The 23,291-nt window shown below is 48.3% G+C and overlaps 1 protein-coding gene across 1 annotated transcript in view; it reads left to right on the forward strand.

Moving 5' to 3' along the window:
• The window catches only part of amotl2a (angiomotin like 2a), a 44,339-nt gene extending 21,576 nt beyond the window's left edge, over window positions 1–22,763 (forward strand). The window contains exons 4-12 of the mRNA XM_069896501.1: window positions 6,605–6,749; window positions 7,671–7,763; window positions 15,152–15,297; window positions 15,396–15,545; window positions 15,753–15,943; window positions 16,436–16,573; window positions 17,146–17,330; window positions 19,638–19,808; window positions 20,360–22,763. Of these exons, the coding sequence (XP_069752602.1) occupies window positions 6,605–6,749; window positions 7,671–7,763; window positions 15,152–15,297; window positions 15,396–15,545; window positions 15,753–15,943; window positions 16,436–16,573; window positions 17,146–17,330; window positions 19,638–19,808; window positions 20,360–20,439 (1,299 nt within the window). The 3' untranslated portion in view covers window positions 20,440–22,763. The remainder of the gene's footprint in view (window positions 1–6,604; window positions 6,750–7,670; window positions 7,764–15,151; window positions 15,298–15,395; window positions 15,546–15,752; window positions 15,944–16,435; window positions 16,574–17,145; window positions 17,331–19,637; window positions 19,809–20,359) is intronic.
• The last annotated feature ends 528 nt before the right edge of the window (window positions 22,764–23,291 follow it).

Here is a 23,291-nt window from a genome sequence, read left to right on the forward strand (position 1 = left end):
ATAGCTGTGCCTCAACTGGAAGGTCTGTTTGTGCCCCTGGGTGGAGTGAGGGAGGAGATGTAGGAACAAGTTTTACACTTTCTGCAGTTAAAGCGGGAAGTGCCTTAGGGGGATGGGGGGGGTGGGGAAGAGTGAACCAGGGAGTCTCAGAGAGATGATCTCTCCAAAAGGTGGATAAGGGTGGAGAGAGGAAGATGAGCCTGGTGGTGGGATCATGGTGAAGTTGGTGGATGCATCAGATGGGGAGGTTAGTGGGGTAGAAGGTGAGGGGCAGAGGGGATCTGTCCTTATTCTGCCTTGGGGTAGGTGGAGTGAGGGCGGAAGTGTGGGAAATAGAGGAGCTACAGATGTGGTCTTTATCAATAACAGTAATGGGGGAAAAGAACCTTGGCTGCTTGGATTTGGATTTGGCTTGCCTGCAGAAAGCAGTGGATGGTAGCAAATGCAGTCCATTCTGCATGGAGATCTGTGACCAACGGTGTTCCACAGGGATCTGTCTTTGGATCTCTGCTCTTTGCAATTTTTATAGATGACTTGGTTGAAAAGTGGAGGGATGGTCAATAAGTTTGCAGATGATACAAATGCCGGAGGTGCTGTAACCTACGACCACCTACTACACTAAGTACACTCTTCTTTTGGCTTGGCTTCGCGGACGAAGATTTATGGAGGGGGTAAAAAGTCCACGTCAGCTGCAGGCTCGTTTGTGGCTGACCAGTCCGATGCGGGACAGGCAGACACGATTGCAGCGGTTGCAAGGGAAAATTGGTTGGTTGGGGTTGGGTGTTGGGTTTTTCCTCCTTTGCCTTTTGTCAGTGAGGTGGGCTCTGCGGTCTTCTTCAAAGGAGGCTGCTGCCCGCCAAACTGTGAGGCGCCAAGATGCACGGTTTGAGGCGTTATCAGCCCACTGGCGGTGGTCAATGTGGCAGGCACCAAGAGATTTCTTTAGGCAGTCCTTGTACCTTTTCTTTGGTGCACCTCTGTCACGGTGGCCAGTGGAGAGCTCGCCATATAATACGATCTTGGGAAGGCGATGGTCCTCCATTCTGGAGACGTGACCCATCCAGCGCAGCTGGATCTTCAGCAGCGTGGACTCGATGCTGTCGACCTCTGCCATCTCGAGTACCTCGACGTTAGGGGTGTGAGCGCTCCAATGGATGTTGAGGATGGAGCGGAGACAACGCTGGTGGAAGCGTTCTAGGAGCCGTAGGTGGTGCCGGTAGAGGACCCATGATTCGGAGCCGAACAGGAGTGTGGGTATGACAACGGCTCTGTATACGCTTATCTTTGTGAGGTTTTTCAGTTGGTTGTTTTTCCAGACTCTTTTGTGTAGTCTTCCAAAGGCGCTATTTGCCTTGGCGAGTCTGTTGTCTATCTCATTGTCGATCCTTGCATCTGATGAAATGGTGCAGCCGAGATAGGTAAACTGGTTGACCGTTTTGAGTTTTGTGTGCCCGATGGAGATGTGGGGGGGCTGGTAGTCATGGTGGGGAGCTGGCTGATGGAGGACCTCAGTTTTCTTCAGGCTGACTTCCAGGCCAAACATTTTGGCAGTTTCCGCAAAGCAGGACGTCAAGCGCTGAAGAGCTGGCTCTGAATGGGCAACTAAAGCGGCATCATCTGCAAAGAGTAGTTCACGGACAAGTTTCTCTTGTGTCTTGGTGTGAGCTTGCAGGCGCCTCAGATTGAAGAGACTGCCATCCGTGTGGTACCGGATGTAAACAGCGTCTTCATTGTTGGGGTCTTTCATGGCTTGGTTCAGCATCATGCTGAAGAAGATTGAAAAGAGGGTTGGTGCGAGAACACAGCCTTGCTTCACGCCATTGTTAATGGAGAAGGGTTCAGAGAGCTCATTGCTGTATCTGACCCGACCTTGTTGGTTTTCGTGCAGTTGGATACACTGGGATATAGACAAATATATGTGCGGAACAGAGGTATTCAAAAGTGTGAAGTGATGCACTTTGAATGGTCAAACCTGAAGGCAGAGTATGTGCTTAATAGCAGAATTTTAAATTTTAACATACAGCACGGTAACAGGCCATTTCGCCCCATGAGTCTGTGCTGCCCAATTAACCTACACCCCCCAGTACATTTTAAATGGTGGGAGGAAACCGGAGGTCCCAGGCAAAAACCACACAGGGAGAACGTACAGGGCCCTTAGAGACAGCGCAGGATTGAAACCCCGGTCCCGATTGCTGGCGCTGTAAAAGCTCTATGCTAAGTACTACGTCAACCATGCCGCCCTGATTCTTAACTGTGGAGGAATGAGGACATCTTGGGTCCATAGATTCCTCAAGGTTGCTGTGGAAGTTCATAGGGTGGTTAAGAAGGTGTGTCCATCAATAGTCATGGGATTGAGTTCAAGAGCAGTGAGGTAATGTTGTGGCTCTACAAAACTCTGCTTAGACCACACAGTATTGCATTCAGATCTGGTCGCCTCATTACAAGAGGGATATTGCTGCTTTGGCAAGGGTGCTGAGAATTGCTAGGATAGTGCCTGGATTGAAGAATGTGTCTTGTGAAACGTGGATTACTGAACAAGGATTTTTTTCTCTCTTTGGATTGACGAAGGATGGGAGATCACATCGAGCTATATAGTACAAGATTGAAGAGTTTAGATAAGGTTGACAGCCAGCACCATTTTTCCTGGGGTGACAATAACAGAGAAGATCTGTTTATGGGCTGAAGGGCCTGTAGTGTGCTGCGATGTTGCGTCTTTTATGTTTTGCAAAATTGGCTGTGAAATGATTGCCTATTTCTCCAATCTGAGTGAATTCCACAAATGTTATTTAATTTGAAAACGACCAGCTTAATTTTGATTGCAAATATTGACATTTAAATGGGATGAAAAGTGGCAAACATCGGGTGTGTTTTCTAACACGGATTCTTCTTCTCCTTTGGCTTGGCTTCGCGGACGAAGATTTATGGAGGGGGTAAAAAGTCCACGTCAGCTGCAGGCTCGTTTGTGGCTGACCAGTCCGATGCGGGACAGGCAGACACGATTGCAGCGGTTGCAAGGGAAAATTGGTTGGTTGGGGTTGGGTGTTGGGTTTTTCCTCCTTTGCCTTTTGTCAGTGAGGTGGGCTCTGCGGTCTTCTTCAAAGGAGGCTGCTGCCCGCCAAACTGTGAGGCGCCAAGATGCACGGTTTGAGGCGTTATCAGCCCACTGGCGGTGGTCAATGTGGCAGGCACCAAGAGATTTCTTTAGGCAGTCCTTGTACCTTTTCTTTGGTGCACCTCTGTCACGGTGGCCAGTGGAGAGCTCGCCATATAATACGATCTTGGGAAGGCGATGGTCCTCCATTCTGGAGACGTGACCCATCCAGCGCAGCTGGATCTTCAGCAGCGTGGACTCGATGCTGTCGACCTCTGCCATCTCGAGTACCTCGACGTTAGGGGTGTGAGCGCTCCAATGGATGTTGAGGATGGAGCGGAGACAACGCTGGTGGAAGCGTTCTAGGAGCCGTAGGTGGTGCCGGTAGAGGACCCATGATTCGGAGCCGAACAGGAGTGTGGGTATGACAACGGCTCTGTATACGCTTATCTTTGTGAGGTTTTTCAGTTGGTTGTTTTTCCAGACTCTTTTGTGTAGTCTTCCAAAGGCGCTACTTGCCTTGGCGAGTCTGTTGTCTATCTCATTGTCGATCCTTGCATCTGATGAAATGGTGCAGCCGAGATAGGTAAACTGGTTGACCGTTTTGAGTTTTGTGTGCCCGATGGAGATGTGGGGGGGCTGGTAGTCATGGTGGGGAGCTGGCTGATGGAGGACCTCAGTTTTCTTCAGGCTGACTTCCAGGCCAAACATTTTGGCAGTTTCCGCAAAGCAGGACGTCAAGCGCTGAAGAGCTGGCTCTGAATGGGCAACTAAAGCGGCATCATCTGCAAAGAGTAGTTCACGGACAAGTTTCTCTTGTGTCTTGGTGTGAGCTTGCAGGCGCCTCAGATTGAAGAGACTGCCATCCGTGCGGTACCGGATGTAAACAGCGTCTTCATTGTTGGGGTCTTTCATGGCTTGGTTCAGCATCATGCTGAAGAAGATTGAAAAGAGGGTTGGTGCGAGAACACAGCCTTGCTTCACGCCATTGTTAATGGAGAAGGGTTCAGAGAGCTCATTGCTGTATCTGACCCGACCTTGTTGGTTTTCGTGCAGTTGGATAATCATGTTGAGGAACTTTGGGGGACATCCGATGCGCTCTAGTATTTGCCAAAGCCCTTTCCTGCTCACGGTGTCGAAGGCTTTGGTGAGGTCAACAAAGGTGATGTAGAGTCCTTTGTTTTGTTCTCTGCACTTTTCTTGGAGCTGTCTGAGGGCAAAGACCATGTCAGTGGTTCCTCTGTTTGCGCGAAAGCCGCACTGTGATTCTGGGAGAATATTCTCGGCGACACTAGGTATTATTCTATTTAGTAGAATCCTAGCGAAGATTTTGCCTGCAATGGAGAGCAACGTGATTCCCCTGTAGTTTGAGCAGTCTGATTTCTCGCCTTTGTTTTTGTACAGGGTGATGATGGTGGCATCACGAAGATCCTGAGGCAGTTTACCTTGGTCCCAACAAAGCTTGAAAAACTCATGCAGTTTGGCATGCAGAGTTTTGCCGCCAGCCTTCCAGACTTCTGGGGGGATTCCATCCATACCTGCTGCTTTGCCACTTTTCAGTTGTTCGATTGCCTTATATGTCTCATCCAGGGTGGGAACCTCATCCAGCTCTAGCCTTAGGGGCTGTTGAGGGAGCTGGAGCAGGGCGGAATCTTGGACTGAGCGGTTGGTACTGAAAAGAGATTGGAAGTGTTCTGACCATCGGTTGAGGATGGAGATCTTGTCGCTGAGGAGGACTTTGCCGTCTGAGCTGCGCAGCGGGCTTTGGACTTGGGGTGAGGGGCCGTACACAGCCTTTAGAGCCTCGTAGAAACCCCTGAAGTCGCCAATGTCCGCGCTGAGCTGTGTTCGTTTGGCGAGGCTAGTCCACCACTCATTTTGGATCTCCCGGAGTTTGCGCTGAAGATGGCTGCATGCGCGACGGAAGGCTTGTTTTTTTCTCTGGACAGGACGGCTTTGTAAGGTGAGCCTGGTGGGCAGCTCGCTTCTTTGCCAGCAGCTCCTGGATTTCCTGGATATCATCCATTTAACAACACATCAGGACATCAATGGAGAATTGGTCTATGCTAGTTAATAAACCAATGAAAGATATAGATTCATTTAGCCTTTTCACAGGACAGAGGCTTGTGTGGCGTGAACCAGGAATGGGTGCTCCTGCAAGGACCTGATAACTTTTAACCAACTGCTCTCATTAGGAGTTTGATTCTTTGGATATGCACCCAATAACAGCCATCCACTTGGTGTTGTGAAAGTGAGCTCTTCAGTGGAGAGGGTGATGAGAAGGTTGTGGTTCTTTGTCCCATTGTTAATTGTGTTTAGACAGAAGTGTGGAGTGGGCCAATCATCTCCTGAACTCCCCACCAGCTCAGTGGTTGATCTTCAATCCCTGCTAGTCTCTCCATCTAAACCAAAAGACAAGGTACAGAAATGTGGTGGTTCCAGACGTGCAACACCCAGTCGTCTGTTCACTACTTTGCCGGATCACTCCACTCCAAAGCTCACCATGGCCCAGGTCCAGTTGTGGACCACAGGTAAATTACCACGGTGAGGTGGGAAGTGACAGCAAGGCACCTGATTTGAGGAGCTTTGGTGAAATGGCATCAGAGGGAAAAGGTGCCGATGGTCAGAGTCTTGCCTCGTAGCGTGGAAGCTGGTCACAGTGGTGCAGGTCTCTCTAATCCAGGGATGTCTCTGCAGTATGTCGCTGAGGTAGAGTTGAAGGGCCCACCTTGTGCAACCTTCTTGTCACCAGATCTGAAATGGGGATGTTTGCTAGTTGCAGTGGTGACACCTCAGCCAATAAAGCAGCCCCTACCTCACAAACTGCGAGAGGCAACTATATCCCCTAGTTTATGGGCATCATTAATTGGGGTCAAGAGGTCTTGCTGCAACTCTGCAAATTTCTGGTGAGACCACACTTAAACTATTGTGTTCTATTCTGGTCACCTCATTATAGAAAGGATGTTGACGCTATTGAGAGGAGATTTATCTCTGGATTGGAAAATAAATCTTATATGGCAAGTTTAGCAGAACAGGGATTTTTCTCTTTGGAACGTAGAAGGATGAAAGGTGCCTTAATAGAGGTCTACAAGATTCTGAGAGGCATAGATAAGGTGAACAGCCAGCATCTTTTTCCCAGAGCAGGATTAGCAAATACTAAAGGACATCTGTATAAAGTGAAGGAAGGAAAGTTTAAGGGAGACATCAGGGGTGTTTTTTTTTTACACAGAGAGTTGTGGGGGCCTGGAATGCATTGTGAGGGATGCTGTTGGAGGCTGAAACATTGGGGCATTCATGAGCCTCTTAGACAGGCACATAGATGAAAGAAAAACAGAGGGTTACGAGGAAGGAAGGGTTTAGTACATTGTTTTGGTAGAATATGTACAGTAGGTCAGCACAACATGTGGGCTGAAGGGCCTCTACTGAACTGTTCTATGTTTAATTTGGGGGGGGGGGGATGGGGGTTCTTGTCCAGTTCCATGGCTCATCAGCCTGCCTGTGCTTTTTCCGCAGTTGGAGCGTGAGATCCAGAGGATTTCTGAAGCCTATGACAACCTAATGAAGGCCTCGTCCAAACGTGAGGCACTGGAGAAGACCATGAGGAACAAGATGGAGGGAGAGATTCGACGGCTTCATGACTTCAACCGTGACCTCAGAGGTAAGGTTGCGTATCCTGATCAGACAGCGGTTGCGACCCATAATTACAGGCTCATGGAGCCATTCCGGGTGGAAACAGGCCCTTTGGTCCAATTTGCCCATGCTGACCAAAATGTCCCACCTGCCCTGTGTTTGGCCCATAGCCCTCTAAATTTATCCTATCCATGTGACTGTTCAATCTTAAACGTTGCAATAGTACCTGCCCCAACCACTGCCTCCGGCAACTCATTCCCACACACCCCCACCACCCTCTGTGTAAAAGTACAGTTACTCCTCAGATTACTGTTAAATGCCTCCCCCTCATCTTGACCAATATCCTCTGATTACTGATTTCCCCCCACCCCCCACTCTGGGCAAAAGACTCTCTGCATTCACAGGATCTATTCCTCTTTGTGATGTTGTAAACTTCCATGCGATCACCCTTCATCTTCCTGCACTCCAAGGAATAAAACCCTAACCTGCAGATGTTTTCTGTTATCAAACAAAACCATCCACTAGGATAAAGATTGGAACAAATGGCAATCAAATTATTTAAATAGTGGTAAGAATTATTCACACTTAACATACATTAATGTCATCAAGAAATGACTCCACAAGGAGTTGATTTCCCTTGCGTTAATTTAATTTGTACTTGTTTGTGAAGAGGTGTGCCTGCAGCAAGTAAGGGTTGTCTGTATGTTGTGCTAATAATGTACATGACAATAAACTCTCACCATCATTGTCAATGGGGAAGGAATCTTTGACAACAATGATAATTTATCAGAAAGAATGCAGGTTCAAAGAAAATAATTTGAGCATTAATCTGACAAAAATCTAGCAAACAGGAGGTATCTCAATTAAAGGAGACCAATGTAGTGTGCAGGGAATTTGCTGATCGCCCTTCCATACTCAATGCAGTTCATTCCTTGTGCTTCCACTGTAGAGAAACTGGGCTCTGCCAACAAACTGTTGACCACTAAGGAATGTGAGGTCTCCGAAGACAGACAAAGCGTTCTCAGCAAGCTGATCACTCAAAGTAAGACTGTCTCCCTTCCCCTCATTGTCTTTGTACGTCTAACCTTTGCTACTGGTTGTAAACTTTGGCCCAGTAAGGAGCATGTAATTTGGTTATGAAGGTTGCACGCAACAGTTGAGGTTGACTAACTAATAGTTTGTGTGAAGGAGCAGATCAGGCCAACTCGTGTTCATTCACAGGAGTTATGGAAAGCCATTCTACCGCAAACTCTCTGCAAAAGGCAAACAGAATACATCAGATCTTTTCTGTCGACTTTTCAGTTTGATTTGAGGTCATCGGAAGATGACCTTGGTGAGGGAGTAGTTTGGATTCTCTCAGAACTTTGGAGCCCAGGTGCTGGTCTACCATACACCTCTTGCTCTTCATTTTCCCACCTGTCTTGTCCTTGGGGACACTGGCACTTTGGCTCATCTAGTCCATGCAGACTTATTTTTCTGCTGAGTCCCATAGCCCTCCGGCCGGACCGTAGCCCTCCGGCCGGACCGTAGCCCTCCGGCCGGACCGTAGCCCTCCGGCCGGACCGTAGCCCTCCGGCCGGACCGTAGCCCTCCGGCCGGACCATAGCCCTCCGGCCGGACCGTAGCCCTCCGGCCGGACCGTAGCCCTCCATTACCTCTCCCATCCATGAAACTTATCTTAAATGTCAAAATTTAACCCATATCCTGCCCAGCCAGCTCATTTCACACTCTCACCACTCTGTAAAGAAGTTTCCCCCAATGTTCCTTTAAAACATTTACTTTCACCTTTAACCCATGTCCTTTAGTTCTTGTCTGACCCAACCTTAGTGGAAAGGCTTGCATTTACATTATCCATACACCTCACAATTTGTATACCTCTATCAAATCTCCCCTCATTCTCCAACAGTTGAAGGAATCTAGTTCTGACCTGTGGATTGAAAACTTGCCTCTCGTCGCCACAGGAGTGTGAGAGGAAAGCCAATCCATTGGCTTATAGAGTCAGAGTTGTACCGTACAGAAACAGACCCTTCAGCCCAACTTGCCCGTGTTGACCAGAATGTCCCACTTACATTCATCCCACCTGTCTGCATTTGGCCCATGTCTCTCTAAACCAGTGGTTCTCAACCTTTTTCTTTCCACTCACATACCACTCTAAGTAATCCCTATGCTATCGGTGCTCTGTGATTAGTAAGGGATTGCTTAAGGTGGCATGCGAGTGGGAGGGGAAGGTTGAGAACCACTGCTCTAGAACTCAATTGTTACTGAAATATTTTGCTTGTGAAAAATTGTCATTGGCCCATTTCCTTTGGAGTAATGAAACCATGCACATGACGAGCCAATAACTTCAACACAGTGTCTGCAGATTTTTGTGTTTTTACTGCATTAAAATGGCTTGGGCAGGCACATGGATTAAGAAAAGTAGAGGGTTATAGGTGTGAGAGGAGGAGTAGGAGGATTAGATTGTTGCGAGTACTCTTTATATAGGTCAGCACAACATTGTGGGCTGAAGGGCCTGTACTGAGTTGTGATGTTCTATTTGGTTGAATTGCATTGTTCAAGGAACAGAGAAAAGCTGAGGGGGGTGGGCTGGTTCATCACATCCTGGCTGATGCATAATAGCAGAGTAAATTCCTTGCATTCCTCAGGTGACTGGGCGCCTCTCTCTGCTGATTCTCCAGAACCAATCATCTGCTCTTAGTTCAGGGGCAGGCAGAGTTAGTGCTGAGCCTTAGCACAATGCTTTCACGTGGCATAACTCCAGCAGGAGTGAGTGTTTGTTCTTGCCATTGCTGAGGTGTCCTTAAACTGTCAGTGGGGTAGTGGACAGTTTTGACTGTCTGCAGGGGGAGCGTCCCTCCTTCTCACCAGCACCATCCCATCACCCCACCCCCACACTCCTATTGTTACGTCATTCCCCAGGACTTTTTCCCCTCCTCTGTCACTCCATGGGACTGTTTACCACCACCACCCCCTGTTTCTCTCCAGGACTCCCTGAGGACCACCACCACCCCCTGTTTCTCTCCAGGACTCCCTGAGGACCACCACCACCCCCCCCCCCCCCCCCCCCCCACCACTCCATTCTCTGGATATGAATGACTTCACCAGATTGCTGTTGAATGCCACATGTCAGGGCCATATTAGATTTGAGGTGTCAGATTTTCTGTTCAGTCTTTTCTGGGTGAGAATCAATCAATGCAGCAGGCCAGTTACACATCGCGCATGACCGATCTGACGAGGAATGTTGAACAAATCTGCTCAAGTCCCACAACCCCACCACTCTCAAGACAATTTAAACTGAAATAAAAGTGCTGTATGGCTTTCAGGGGAGTGATTTGCAGCACAGTCTTCACCCTCACCCTCAGTGAATGCAGCCTGCTGGTCTGGCCCTCTCCAACCCATTCATTGCAAGGCCTGTTGTCTGTGGCAGGAGGCAGACGCAGATGGAGAGAGCTGCGGCTGGCTGCCTCACTGTGAAATGCTGCCTGGGAGCCACCGTTCCCTCTAAACTGTGCACACAAAGGAACTTAATCTGCGCACAAAATGTCAGTGACTTAAAATAATGTAGAATAAAATCTTAACTAAAAACGTTACTTTGTAGAATGCAATCAAACTTGTATTAAAACGTGCCAATACAGTTTTATTCGGCTGTGCCAAAATGATCTTGAAACAGTTTCAAGTTTACATTTGCACAAGCATTCAGTGCGCACATCCTTTTGTCATAGGGAAAAAAAAATGCACAACGTTTAAAAAAAATTTGCGCACACTGACCACTAAAAATTAGAGGTTGGTGAGGTTTCATCGTTGAAAGCGCTGTTGGGCTTTGAGAGACATTCAGAGGGCACCACAGTGGGTAGGGATGCAGCCTCCCAGCATGAGAGGCCAATGTTCAATCCTCACCTCATGCCCCGTCTGTGTTGAGTTTGGGCATTCTGCCTCTGGCCACATGGCTTCCCTCCCCACCAGTTTCCTCCAACGTCCCCCAAAGACCTATGGTTTGGGAGGTGAACTGGCACAGTGAATTGCCACCCCAGTTTGTGGGTGGGGGTAGAATCTGGGGTAGGCAATGGGCGAAGTTCTAGGGAAGCTTAGTGGGGAGTGTGATTGCCCTGTGCTAGCAGAGACTCGCTGGGCTGAATGGTCTCTTGTACAATAAGCATATTCGATGTGCTTGTCATTTTGAGCTCAGATGAGGAGCATTTTGTCTGGAAATGTGAGGCATGGGATGAGAGTTTGCAGCAAGACCACTCTGCCACTTTCTCCAGACTTTGAGAAGTGATGTCATGGATGGAATGTTCCTTCCTGCACCCTGCCTGCCAGGGACCAGTTGAAGGGGTCAATGCCTTTGTGAACTACCCACGTCTCAATGCAACTTCAGGATCGTGTCCCATGCAGGTTCCTGTTTCCCTCCCTTTCCCCCTGTCGTCAGCCCCTCGGAGCCTACCAGAGATACTATCATCAGACACACTCTGTCACTGTGTGATTCACAGATAAGTGATTGCATTAACCCCACTCCAAGCATACACCTCTCTCACTGCCAGGGCACTGTCAGCTAAGGAGTGAACCAACAGAGCTGTCTCTATCACTACGTGTGAATGTGCATGTGATTCCACTTGGGCATCAGGGAGTCTTGCCAAGTTGTACGTCGAGTCATACAGGTCATTAAACTAACTTACCCTCACTGACTAAAATGTCCTACCCCTACCAGTCCCACCTACCTGTATTTGGCCCATTATCCTCTGGATCCATCCAACTCCTTTAATGTTTCAATAGTACCCACCTCAACCACTTCCTCCAGCAGCCCATTCCATATATCCATCACCCTCTGTAAAAACATTATCCTTCAGGTTCCTGTTTATATCTCTTCCCCTTTCACCACCCCTCTTCCCACCACCCCCCACCTCAAACCTCAGGTTACCAATTCTCCAACTCTGGGCAAAGGACTGGATTCACCCAACCTGTTCCTCATGATGAGATCACCCCTCAACCTCCTGTGCTCCAAGGAATAAACCCCCCCAGCCTAATCAACCTTTAGCTCGGGTCCCTGAGTCCTAGCAACATTCTCGTAAATCTTCCCTGCATCCTCTCCAGCTCGATGACTTCTTTCCTAGATCACAGTGACCAAAAGTGTACGCAATCCTCACCAACATCTTGAACAGCTGCAATATGACCTCCCAACTTCTGTACTCAATGCTGTGACTTCAGGCCAATGTACAGATAAGAAACAGGTCCTTCAGCCTATCATGTCCATACTGGTCTTATAACCCATCTACTCTTCCCATTTGACTGCATTAACATTTTTATGCCCTGCCTATTCAAGTGTCCCGTTGAAATGTTTCTTGAATGTAGTGATTGTATCTGACTCCAGCAACTCTTCTGACCACAATTCCAGACACCCACCACTCTGCATAAGGAAATCTACCCCTTCTGTAATCTCCCTCACTTCATACCCCATGCCCTGGTAGTTTTGAGGTTAGTGCCTGACAGATGGGGCTGGTAACATTGAGAGCCAAGACAGCATGCTCCAATTGTTATGCTATAGATTCAGCGTTGGCCAGGGGTCTGGTAGTATACGACTGTGTGAGCAGTCCCTGTAAAGAGCCAGGTAATCAGATGTCCACCATAACTGGGGTAAATGAGGAATAGGTGTCGGTCAAACTGCTGAATGATATGGGTCACTTGGTGAGAAGGCTTACTACTGCCTCGCTCTCATTTAAATTTAATTTAAAAATACAGTACTAGATAACAGGCCCTGCCCAAATTCACCTATGAGACCAATTAACCCTCTCACACCCATACATCTTTGGAACCTGGTGGGGGGGGTGGGTAACTGGAGTTCCCGGAGGAAGCTCACATGGAGAATCTGGAGATGGCTCCAGATTCAAACCTGGATCACTGCGCTGCAATAGTATTGCACTAAGGATGCCACCACAATGGGGAACAGCTACATGGGAGGCTGGTCCTGGTCACAAATCTGCTCACTAATAGTTCAATGTTGAACCCCTGCATAGGATTTCTCAAAAAAACACACAACCTCTTTGCTCATTGCATTCCCAACCCTCTTTTCTTTGCAACTATCTATTCTGCTGTTATTTCTTCAGTACATTATCTCACCCACAGGCATTCATGGGTTAACCAGGGTTTGTTCTGGATGGTTAGTGGTGTGGTATGCATTTGATTAAGTACGTAGGTTGAAGGAATGCGCACTGCAGTTTGTCCCATGATTCCATCAACAGCAGAGCTTCCCCTCCCCTCCCCCACCCTCTGCCTCAAGCACATTCTTTGTCCCATGCAGAACTTTATAGCAGGAAGTTAGGAGCCCACCAAGGTCAATCCGTCCTTCCCTTGAGAGAAGGCGAGAAGAAGGCGGAGCAGATCGTGGAATGCAGTCAGCTTTTGATAGAACATTGAGGTGAAACAAAAGATTTTGCATGCTTCTGCACAATTGTTTGCAAATTGGCAGTGGTGCTCTTTCTCAAGCGAGTTGCCTCTGTCTGCGGCCTCGTGTCCATTGTTGCAGCATAGCCCAATGCGATTGCCTCTTTATTGCTCAGGGGAATGCAATCTTGAGGAGCCATGGTCCTCTGATCTGCGACTGCCCTCTATGAGGTCTCAGCGAGGGACAACACTTCCAGCGAGGCTGAATATAGGATGGCAGGGTTGGTGCCGCGGTTAGCGCAATGTTTTTACTGCGCCAGTGATCGGATCAGACCTGGGTTTGAATCCCGCGCTGTCTGTAAGGAGTTTGTACGATCTCCCCATGTCTGTGTGGGTTTTCTCCTGGGCCTCCGGTTTCCTGCCATTGTTCAAAACGTACTGGGGAGTGTAGGTTAATGGGGTTTAAATGGCCTGTTACCGTGCTGAATGTCTAAATCAAAAAAAAAAAGAACAATACAGTCCCTTCAACCCATGATGTTGTGCTGACCTACATAAACCTACTCTGCAGCAAACTAATTCTTCCCTACCTTGCACCCATGACCCTCTATTTTTCTTACAACATGTACCCATTTGAGTCTTTTGAACATCCCTATTGTATGCCGACGTATGGCTCTGATTCTGGCTTGTCAGAGAGTGCTTTATTCTTCAAAGCTACTCTCTCAGTGAGGAGTAGTCGTTGACCTTCTCCTAACTATAAAACAACAACAAAAACTCTTGCTTTGAATGCTGGGTAAATCCAAAGGGGTTTCGTAGGATTGTTGGCATTCTGAGACGATAAAGGTATTGGTGAAGTTGTTAGATGGTTAGAGATGTGGATTCCAGCAGTGACTTGATAAAGGGGCAGAGGTACGAAGGTTCATGCAGAGATCATCAGGCCCCACGGTTGGTAGAATGGACCAGCAACAGCATGAGAACATCCTGACTTGGACATCGCAGCACAACTGTCTTAAGAGGTGGAGCCACCCTTACAAAACACTAAGTGGGTCAGGTCAAGTGAAGCAGGTGTGATGCTTTGCAGAGATATTGCCTGGATTGGAGTCCATGTCTTTTTCGGCAAAGTTGACAGAGCCAGGACTTTTCTCTTTAGCGTGACTTAGCATGAAAGGTGACTTGATAGATTATCAGGGCTTTGATTGGGTGGACACCTTTTTCCCGGGATGGCAATATCAAGTATAAAGGACATCTGTTTAAGGTGAGTGGAGGAAAGTTGAAGGGAGACGGCAGAGGCAAGGTTTTACAGAGTGGTGGGTGGCTGGAATGCAGTGGTGGAGACTGGTACAATAGGAACATTTAAAAGACTTGGGTGCATGGGTGTACTCTTGCATCCCAAAAACGTGTTTTTCATTTTAAACTGCACAGCACAGTAGAAAGCCATTCTGGCCCATGAAATCTGTGTCACCTAATTATACCCAATTAACCTCCCAACCTCAAAGTATTTGGAACATGGAAGGAAACCGGAGCACCTGGAGAAAACCTATGTTGAAATGGGGGGAACGAACAAACTTCTCAGACCTGGATCGCTGCAATGGTGTTGCGCTGAATGTTGGCAGATTCATTGCCCACTGCACATTGGTCCTCGTGTAGATCAGTGTCCGGATTGAAATGAGGGGAGAATCAAATGGGCTGAGTGAGGGATTAGGGGTCGATGGTGATTGACATTCGGGGTCGATTTAGTGAACTGTAGGATTGAGCTTGGAGTTGGACCTTGCTGAGTTCCTGCAACCATATGGCATCGTTGACTGTGAAAGGTTTGCCAGGTTGTAACACACTGATGCAGACCACCGATCAAAAGATGTAAGATGTACTCCCAATGACATTCTGGACTTGCATAGAATGATCGTTGTACAGCAGGGAAAAAGGCCCAACTTGCCCATGCTTACCAAAACTGCTCCATCCACATTGGGCCCAGTTGCCTGTTTTTCCCTCTGAACCTGGCCTACCCACATATCCATCCAAATGTTTCTTTGATGGAATGTGCTCTGTTATGTTCTGCAGCCAGGGAACAGCAGCAGGAGAAGGAGCAGCTTCAGAGAGAGCTCACCCTATCGAACAACAGGAACGAAGACCAGCAGAGGCGCATACAACTCCTGGACCAGGCACTCCACAGCACCCAGTCCAAAGTGGTGCGGCTGGAAGATGAGGTAGAGTAGTTTCCGGTCGATAGCTATGTCCAAGGTTGACATGGGGTGGTCAGAGTTCTGATGCCCTTCTCTCTCCCCCTCTTTCTCACCCCCTTCAGCTGCGGAAGAAGCGAGCTTACGTGGAGAGGGTGGAGAGGCTGCAGCATGCCTTGACCCAGCTGCAAGCTGCCTGTGAGAAACGGGAACAGTTGGAACTGCGGCTGAGGAACCGGCTGGAGCAGGAGCTGAAGAGTCTGCGCACACAACAGGTGAGGGGGCTAACCAGAATGTTCCATTGCCCACCCCTCCTTGGGGAGGGGGGAGGGATAAATGAGCAGGGAAGGGAGAAGAGGGAGCTTTGAGAGGTGGAGTAAAGAGGGGCACAAGGCAAGGGGAGAGGAGGGAGGGCTGAGGGTGGGCAGTGAGGGAGGAGGGAGCTGTATCGGTGGAGGTATTGACGCCAGCCTTTTCCCCAGCGACAGGCGAGTGTGCGGAGTGGGGACGTCCCAGAGGACGGGGGACTGGCACTGAGCGAGCTGCTGCGTGAGAAGGAGGAGCGGATCCTGGCGCTGGAGGCTGATATGACCAAATGGGAGCAGAAGTTCCTGGAGGAATGCACCATGCGCCAGTTCGCTATGGACGCCGCAGCAACAGCTGCCACCCAGAGGTAGGTTCGGACTTCCAGCCCCACCCACACCGTTAGGGTGCCTGTGGGTGAGATAATGTCTGTACCCCCCATCCCCACCCCCACCCAGAGGTAGGGGAGGAGAGAAAGAGGTTGGGGAAGAGCACGGATGACAGGTAATATCTATGACCTCATCCCCTCCTTCTCTCCAACTCTTTTGATTTAGGCACCTGCCTATTTCTATCTGACGAAACCCCCAGACCCAAAACATTGTTCACCCTTTACTTCCAATGGGTGCTACAAGACTGGCTGAGGTTCTCCTACACGTTAGTGTATTGCAACTGAGCTACTAGCCCAGGGACCGTGCTGATTCCACACAGACCAAGCCTGAGGTCAGGATGGAACCCAGGTCCCTGGTGCTGCGAGGTGGCAGATCATGGGTCGGCACTGGTTTCTGATCACTGCGGACACTTCCAGCGATGGCTCACTCTCTCCCTCACTCTGAGACAAATGACACTTTCTTTATCCCTGCAGAGACACTACAATCATCAACCATTCCCCCCACCACTCCCCCAACAGCAGCTTCAACGGGGGCTCTCTGGAGAAGCGCCTTTACTGCGAGAATGGAGAGGTGATTGTGGCCCAGCATCGGCACCAGGAGATGGAGAACAGGTACTGAGCTTCACCCACGTGGTGGGGGTGCGGGGAGTGCGGGTGGGGAATTGGGGCAGTGAGGGGGTTGGGGGAGCCTTGGCTGGGGCTGTAGGAGTGAGGATGGTGATGTAAGGTTTGGGACTAGTGGCACAAGGTGGGAGTGATGGTGGGGACAGAGACCCAAATCAATATCTTTGTCCACAGCTCCATCATGCTGTTCACTCCAGTCCATCTGTACGCTCTCTGAAGGTGCTGCCTTTAACCAGTCCAACATCTCCACTGCAGTCCTGTTCCATAGGCTGAACAAGACCCTTGTCATCTGAACTGCCCCCCAACCTCAGTGTGATGCCATGTCCTGTCTGACTCCACCTCTCTTCAGTCTGAGATTCCCCTTCACTGTGACCCTGACCCTCTCGGTCTGAGCCAAGCCAATCAATGCCTTTCTCGGGATGCCAAGCACTGGGTTAGCTCCTGTGAGAGGGGGACGTGAGGGCTGAGGAGTGAAGCCCATAGGGTGAAAAAGATGTGTCAGTGCAAGCCGCAGGCCAGCCCGGAGAGTTGGGAGTAATCCTGGGTCATTTTGCTTTCAGGATTAAGGCCCTGCACGCACAGATCCTAGAGAAGGATGCCATCATTAAGGTCCTCCAACAGCGCTCCAGACGGGACCAGGCCAGAGTGGAGCAGCCGGCACTGCGACCAGCTCGTTCTGTCCCTTCCATCGCTCTGTCTGTGGGGGCATCTCCGGCTGGTGACAAAGCCACCAGAAGCAGCTTAGGTATGGCACCTCTTGGTACCTATGGTGTTCCCCATGACTTAGTGAGCTACACTCCTACCCTGCATGGGTGGTTGTGGGTTCAAACAGCACTCCAGGGATATGGAAACTCATGCCAAAATAACTGCCTTGGTGCACAAACCAGCTTCAGGCAGGAGAACAGAACAGAAGGGTAAGAATTTAAAGAAGAAAGTCTTCAGATGCTGGGGTTGAGTGCAGTACACAAAAATGCTGGAGAAACTCAGCATCCATTAGAAGTAAAGGATAATCAATGTTTTGGGCCTGAGCTCTAAGGAACCTGGAAAAACAAGCAGGCGTCTGAATAAAAAGATCAGAGGGGAAGGAGAGGTGGGAGAAGCACAGGGTAACAGATGGCTTAACCAGAGGACATCATGGAGTGATTTAATAGGAACCTGAGGGGTAACATTTTTTTACATAATGGAATGGGCTGCTGGAGTAGGTGGTTGCAATGTCATTGCAATGTTTAAGAAACATTCAGACATACAAGGATAGGATGGGTTTGGAGGGATAGGGGCCAAATGCTTGCAGGTGGGACATTTTGGTTAGTGTGGGCATGCTAGGCCCACAACCCATCTGACTCTGCAAAAGGTTCACAAGGATGTTGCTGGGACAGGAGGGCTTGAGTTAAATAGGAGCATCGATGGGCTGGGAGTTTTTCCCCTGGGGTGCAGAAGGTTTAGGGTTGCCCTTGCAGAGTTGTAGAAAATCTTGAGGAGCAGAGATGAGGTAAACAGGTGTGGTCATTTTTCAAGAGTATGACTGCAAAACCAGAGGGCATAGGTTTAAGGTGATAGGAAACATTTTTAAAAATATTTTTTAATTAGTTTGATTTTAAAGCAGAAAAAAAAGTACAAAAAATAGTGGGGTGTTAAGTGTAAATAACAGATACAGTCATTAAAAAAGGTTCAGAAATTATAAGGACCATATCCACAGTTTATAAGCAATATTAAAATTTTATCCCAATTAAAGAAATCCAAACCCAATCTCTACTTTATCCATATTATATAATAAGCAGAAAAAACAAAAAGGACAAGAATATTAAAGATAAGAAAATGACTCGTAAATGGCCCCCACAGCATTTGAAATCTTGTACTCGAACACGATTTAATATCTCTCAGCCGCTGAGCATGAGTGGACAGGGCAGCGTCCTGCCACCTAAGAAAAGGTGCTTGCCAAGGAAAGATGAGGGAACCCAAGAGGCACCTTTTTCCACACAGAAGGTGGCTGGTGTGTGGAATAAGGTGTTCAGGGCAAGTGGTAGAGGCAGAGATTGCAGATATAAAAGATATTGAGACAGGTCCATGGATGTGAAAGGTTGAGAGGATATGGACCAAATGTAGACAGGTGGGTAAGAGGTTAAAGAAGAAAGTCTTCAGATGCTGGGGTTGAGTGCAGTACACAAAAGTACTGGAGAAACTCAGCAGGTCACATAGCATCCATTGGAAGGTGAAGAAGACAACTTGGGCGGCAAGGGGCCGAAGGGCCCATTTCCATGCTTGTAACATGCTATGACTCGAGGTTATCAGACAACCTTGCCTGTCATTTTGGCAAATGTTTTGCAATCCCTTATTGTCATGACCTTAAATTTGTCTCCTGTGAATATTGACTACACTTTATCACTCCCCAAGTCCTAGGACATCATAAACCAGAGGAGGGATAATAAGTCAACTGAATTTAATTGTGGATTGAATTGATTGCCAGGTGTATGGTATACTGTAATAAGCTTCATTTTGCATGCCATGCAGCCAAGTCAACTCGTGGTGCAACAACCACAGTGCAGGGAGTCATGCTGCCATAAGCGAGGTGTGCAAGGGCATCATCTCTTACCACCAATAAGAGGTCGATGGAAAAATTCTGATAAAAGCAGGAACAAAACTGTCCTTGAGTTTGGAAGTTTGTGCTTTTGAGTTGGTGTACCTTCTCCCTGCTGGGAGTGGGTGACCAGGGTGGGGTGGGTCCTTCAACACACTGGCAGGTGGAGGTGCAGAGCTGTGCTCACGAGGATTACCATTCCTTGTATGACAAGGGGAAGGGCCACACTGACTCCAAGCGTCACGGTGAGCCGGATATCAAGTCGGGCCACTGTGTAGAAAAGTTCTGGAAGTTCGGGGAATTGACCATAGGGTTGGTGTGACACCACAGGATACTTGCCAGCTCACCAAGGTCCAACACCTTTGGACAAGTGACTATTAGCCAGCAGCAATGTACCTTACACATCTGCCTCGCACTGGAAATATTATCAGAGAAACAAAGAGCGCTTCAGCTCACTGTGACCATCTCATCTTTCAGGTGCTGTGAACTCGGGCTGTTCCGGGGATCGGACACAGTTTTCAGAGCCCAATCCTGCACTTTCCTACCGGAAGCACGGGAGCCGAGATGGCAGGACACAGACTGAGCCGGTGGGCGACGTCACACAGTCAGACCAGAGAAGTGCGCGGGACAACGTGGTCCCCTCATTAGGTGAGAGGGAGGGAGGGAGAATGGCGAGGGCTGGTGTGAAGGGGAGACTGGAAGAAAGAGTGGGAGGATAAGGGAGATGGATTATTGGGTATCTATTTACGAATAGGTGTGTAGAAGGTAGATGTCATGAGGAGCAAATGAAATACTTGAAATGTAAAAGTGCAAGAAAAAAAAAGAAATTGGGAGGGCCAAAAGAAGACACGAGGTTGCTTTGGCAGACAAGGTGACGGAAAACCTTAACCTTAAATTTTTACATTTAAATATACAGCACAGTAACGGGATATTTTAGCCTCTTTACACCCCAATTAACCTACACCGCCAGAATGTTTCGAACAGTGGGAGGAAACTGGAGTCCCCAGGGAAAACCCACACAGACATGGGGAGAATGTACAAATTCCTTACAAACAGTGTGGGATTCAAACCCCAGTCCCGATCGCTGGCATTGCCCTGCATTATTCTAGCTTGATGCGTTCTGAAGGTAGTCCAGAACACTGGGCTGCTGAAGGGAATGGAATCATTAACATCACTTACAGGATTTCCTGTGTTCACAGACTACCTGCAGACGATGACCCCCAGTGCTGTCAGGAACCCAGAGCCACCAGACAATGAGATGGTTGAAATACTCATCTGAAAGAGACTTCTGTCAGGAAACAGAGGATATCCGAGAAAATATAAAGGCCTCCATATCAGGCAAAGCTTTAAATCCCACGACCAGCTCCAAATGAGGATCCAGGACTGGAACAATTGCCACACACAACAACAGAGTCTTTTTGTGGGAAGGAGGGAAATGTGCCTCCCCCCCCCCCCCCCCCCCAAAAATTGCATCACATAAATAAGCTGCTATGACATTGCATTCATTGGAGGGTTATACATACAAGAGCTGAGCTCGTCCTTGTGCCATGTGCGAAGCTTCCCTGAGTGGCAGGAGACACTCAGACTCACCCAAACTGCTGTGAAGCTACATCCTGTGATGGACACATCTGTGTTGTGGAAGTCCGGGATTTTCATACAACTGCCAAGTGTAAACACTTCACAGCAGGATTAATATATATTGACAAATATCTAGCACTAGACTGTGCTATACATAATATATACTGTACATAATGCTGTAAATTAATCTTCTGTGTTAACAAGCTCTTTGTTTCAGCTAAACCTGTACAGGGGCGAGTCCGTCTCTGGAACCTTCTAACTGTTTCTGTCAGCTGTGAGCATGGTGTTTCCCTGTCACCACACTAAAGTGGACCACCTTCATTTCCTTCTGAGTCTTGCCCCAACTTGCCCGTGCCGACCGAGATGTCGCACCCACAATTGTTCCACCTGCCTGCATTTGGCCCATATCCCACTAAATCCATGTATCCGTCCAAATTTTTTTCTTAGACATTTCAATAACACCTGCCTGGTCAGATCCTTCCCCCAACCCACCCCCCTTGCGAGGATTCAAAGGTTTCCAGCAGTTCTTGGAGTGGTAATTTCACCCTCCTGGTCTTCCCTGATCCAGGCCACAGGCACGAGATGATTCTGTGAGGGTCCCAGGATGACCCAGCTCTCACTAGGTCAGTGGAAATTTGTATTTGCAGGAGGGTGCCACAACTGGCAACGTTACCTCCAGCCTTTGAAAGAGTGAAATGCTGGTGAGGGATCTCGACAAGCACCTGAACCACCAATGCCTGGAGGATTTATCATTAACTCAGCCGTCAGGTTTATGGCTTGGTGTTCACGTTCTGTTCCATTTGCACCTTCCTCAGAGTGTCCCTCCCAAAGCCAACTATCCCTGGCCTTATTGATGGGGGTGGATGGGAAAATGCTTGTCCACTCTCCAGTCAGGGAAGGACCCATGAGGGAGTTGGGGCAGAGGTTGGTTCTGGTGTCTGCACTGCCCCATGCTTCCCAACCCCATTGATGGTCTGTGGGACAGGAGGTTGCTGAGTTCAGGGTGTGTGGCAAGGTCATGGGGAAGGGAGGCAGTTGGTCTCTGCCACACCACGCAACAGAATAGAGTGGAGAACACATATTGTTGACTGGTGCACCTGAGCTTGGGCCAAGAACACTCCACTGCCTCATCTTGGGAACTGATTCAGTGTGTGGTGTATAAGTAGCCATGGACAAAACACCAGGGCCCTAGTCCAAAGAAATAACATTACCACACAGTACAGTCATTTCAGCCCACAATGTTGTGCTGGCCTATGTAAACCTACTCCATAACAATTTAATTTTTCCCTCACTCACACCCAGAACCCTCTGACAATGCATTCCACATTCTTTAAAAAAAAATTACCTCTGACATCTCCTCTAAATTTTCCTCCACTCAGACGTCCTCTGGTCTTTGTTAATATCACCCCAGGAAAATGGCACTGGATGTCCACCCTACCTAAGCCCCTCTATTAGTCTCCTTTACCGCTCCAAAGAGAAAAGCCCAAGCTCAGTCAATGTCGTCAAGATCCATGAGCTTGGATTTGGGGATCTGGATTGGTACCTCACGTCCCACTGGGTGGGTGCGGGATCATGACAGCGAAGAGGTGAAAGGTAGAGGGCACCCAGGTCGATTCTGCATTTGGACCCTGCTCTGTCTTTTATATGTTTCTCATGTAATGTGCAATTGCTGGCCATTGCCTTTTCTGTGACAGCATTCACACATCCCTTGTTTACAAAAATATTGTGACAAAAAAAACAAAAAAAAAAATTAATATATTTGTATGAGAATTTGTACTGGACACAGCTGTTTCTTAGTGCCACTGAAACTCATGCCAAAGACGATAAACTGCATTATTATTGAGTAACTTATATAAGTATTTAATGGTGATGTTTGGGCTGTGTTAAGGCACTTGACCCTGGGATCACTGCAACATTCTGTACAGTATGCGGTTATTTCAATTTAATGATGTGAATCTCAAACATGGGATTTTTATATCTGAATATCACTATGCATTTCAGTAATAAAATCAAAAATTAATTATATTTTGCTTCGGACTTTTCTATTTCCCATCCTATCTGCAAGCACTGAATACAATGCAATTGTTCTCCCTCATCACAACCCCATAACTTGTTGATCTTGGCTGGGGAGGGACAAATGGAAGGGTGTTTGGCCCAGCTTTCAGAACAAGCGCCCCGGCACTCCATACCCTCCTGTGCACCCCCTCCTGCCAATTTCCATATTTTGTAAGTACTCACCTGATTCCTTTTCATTGTGCTAACTGCTTCTCACCCGGCGGTGTATTCCCAGGGGAGAAACAGATGCATCTGTATTTTTAGTTCTTTGGATGCAGAAGTTTTAGAGAGAAAGCAAAGGATAATTACCAGGATGTTGCCTGCATTGGAGAACATGTCATATAAAGCCAGGCTAGGGCTTTTCTCTCTGCAGTGGCATGGGGTGAGAGGTGACAACAGAGGAATATAAGATTTTGAGGGGCTTAGATAGTGGACAGGCAGCACCTTTTTCCCAGGGAACCAATGGCCAATACCAGACAACATCCATTTAAGTTGAAT

This window comes from Narcine bancroftii, chromosome 9 (assembly GCF_036971445.1).
Source record: "Narcine bancroftii isolate sNarBan1 chromosome 9, sNarBan1.hap1, whole genome shotgun sequence".
NCBI lineage: Eukaryota > Metazoa > Chordata > Chondrichthyes > Torpediniformes > Narcinidae > Narcine > Narcine bancroftii.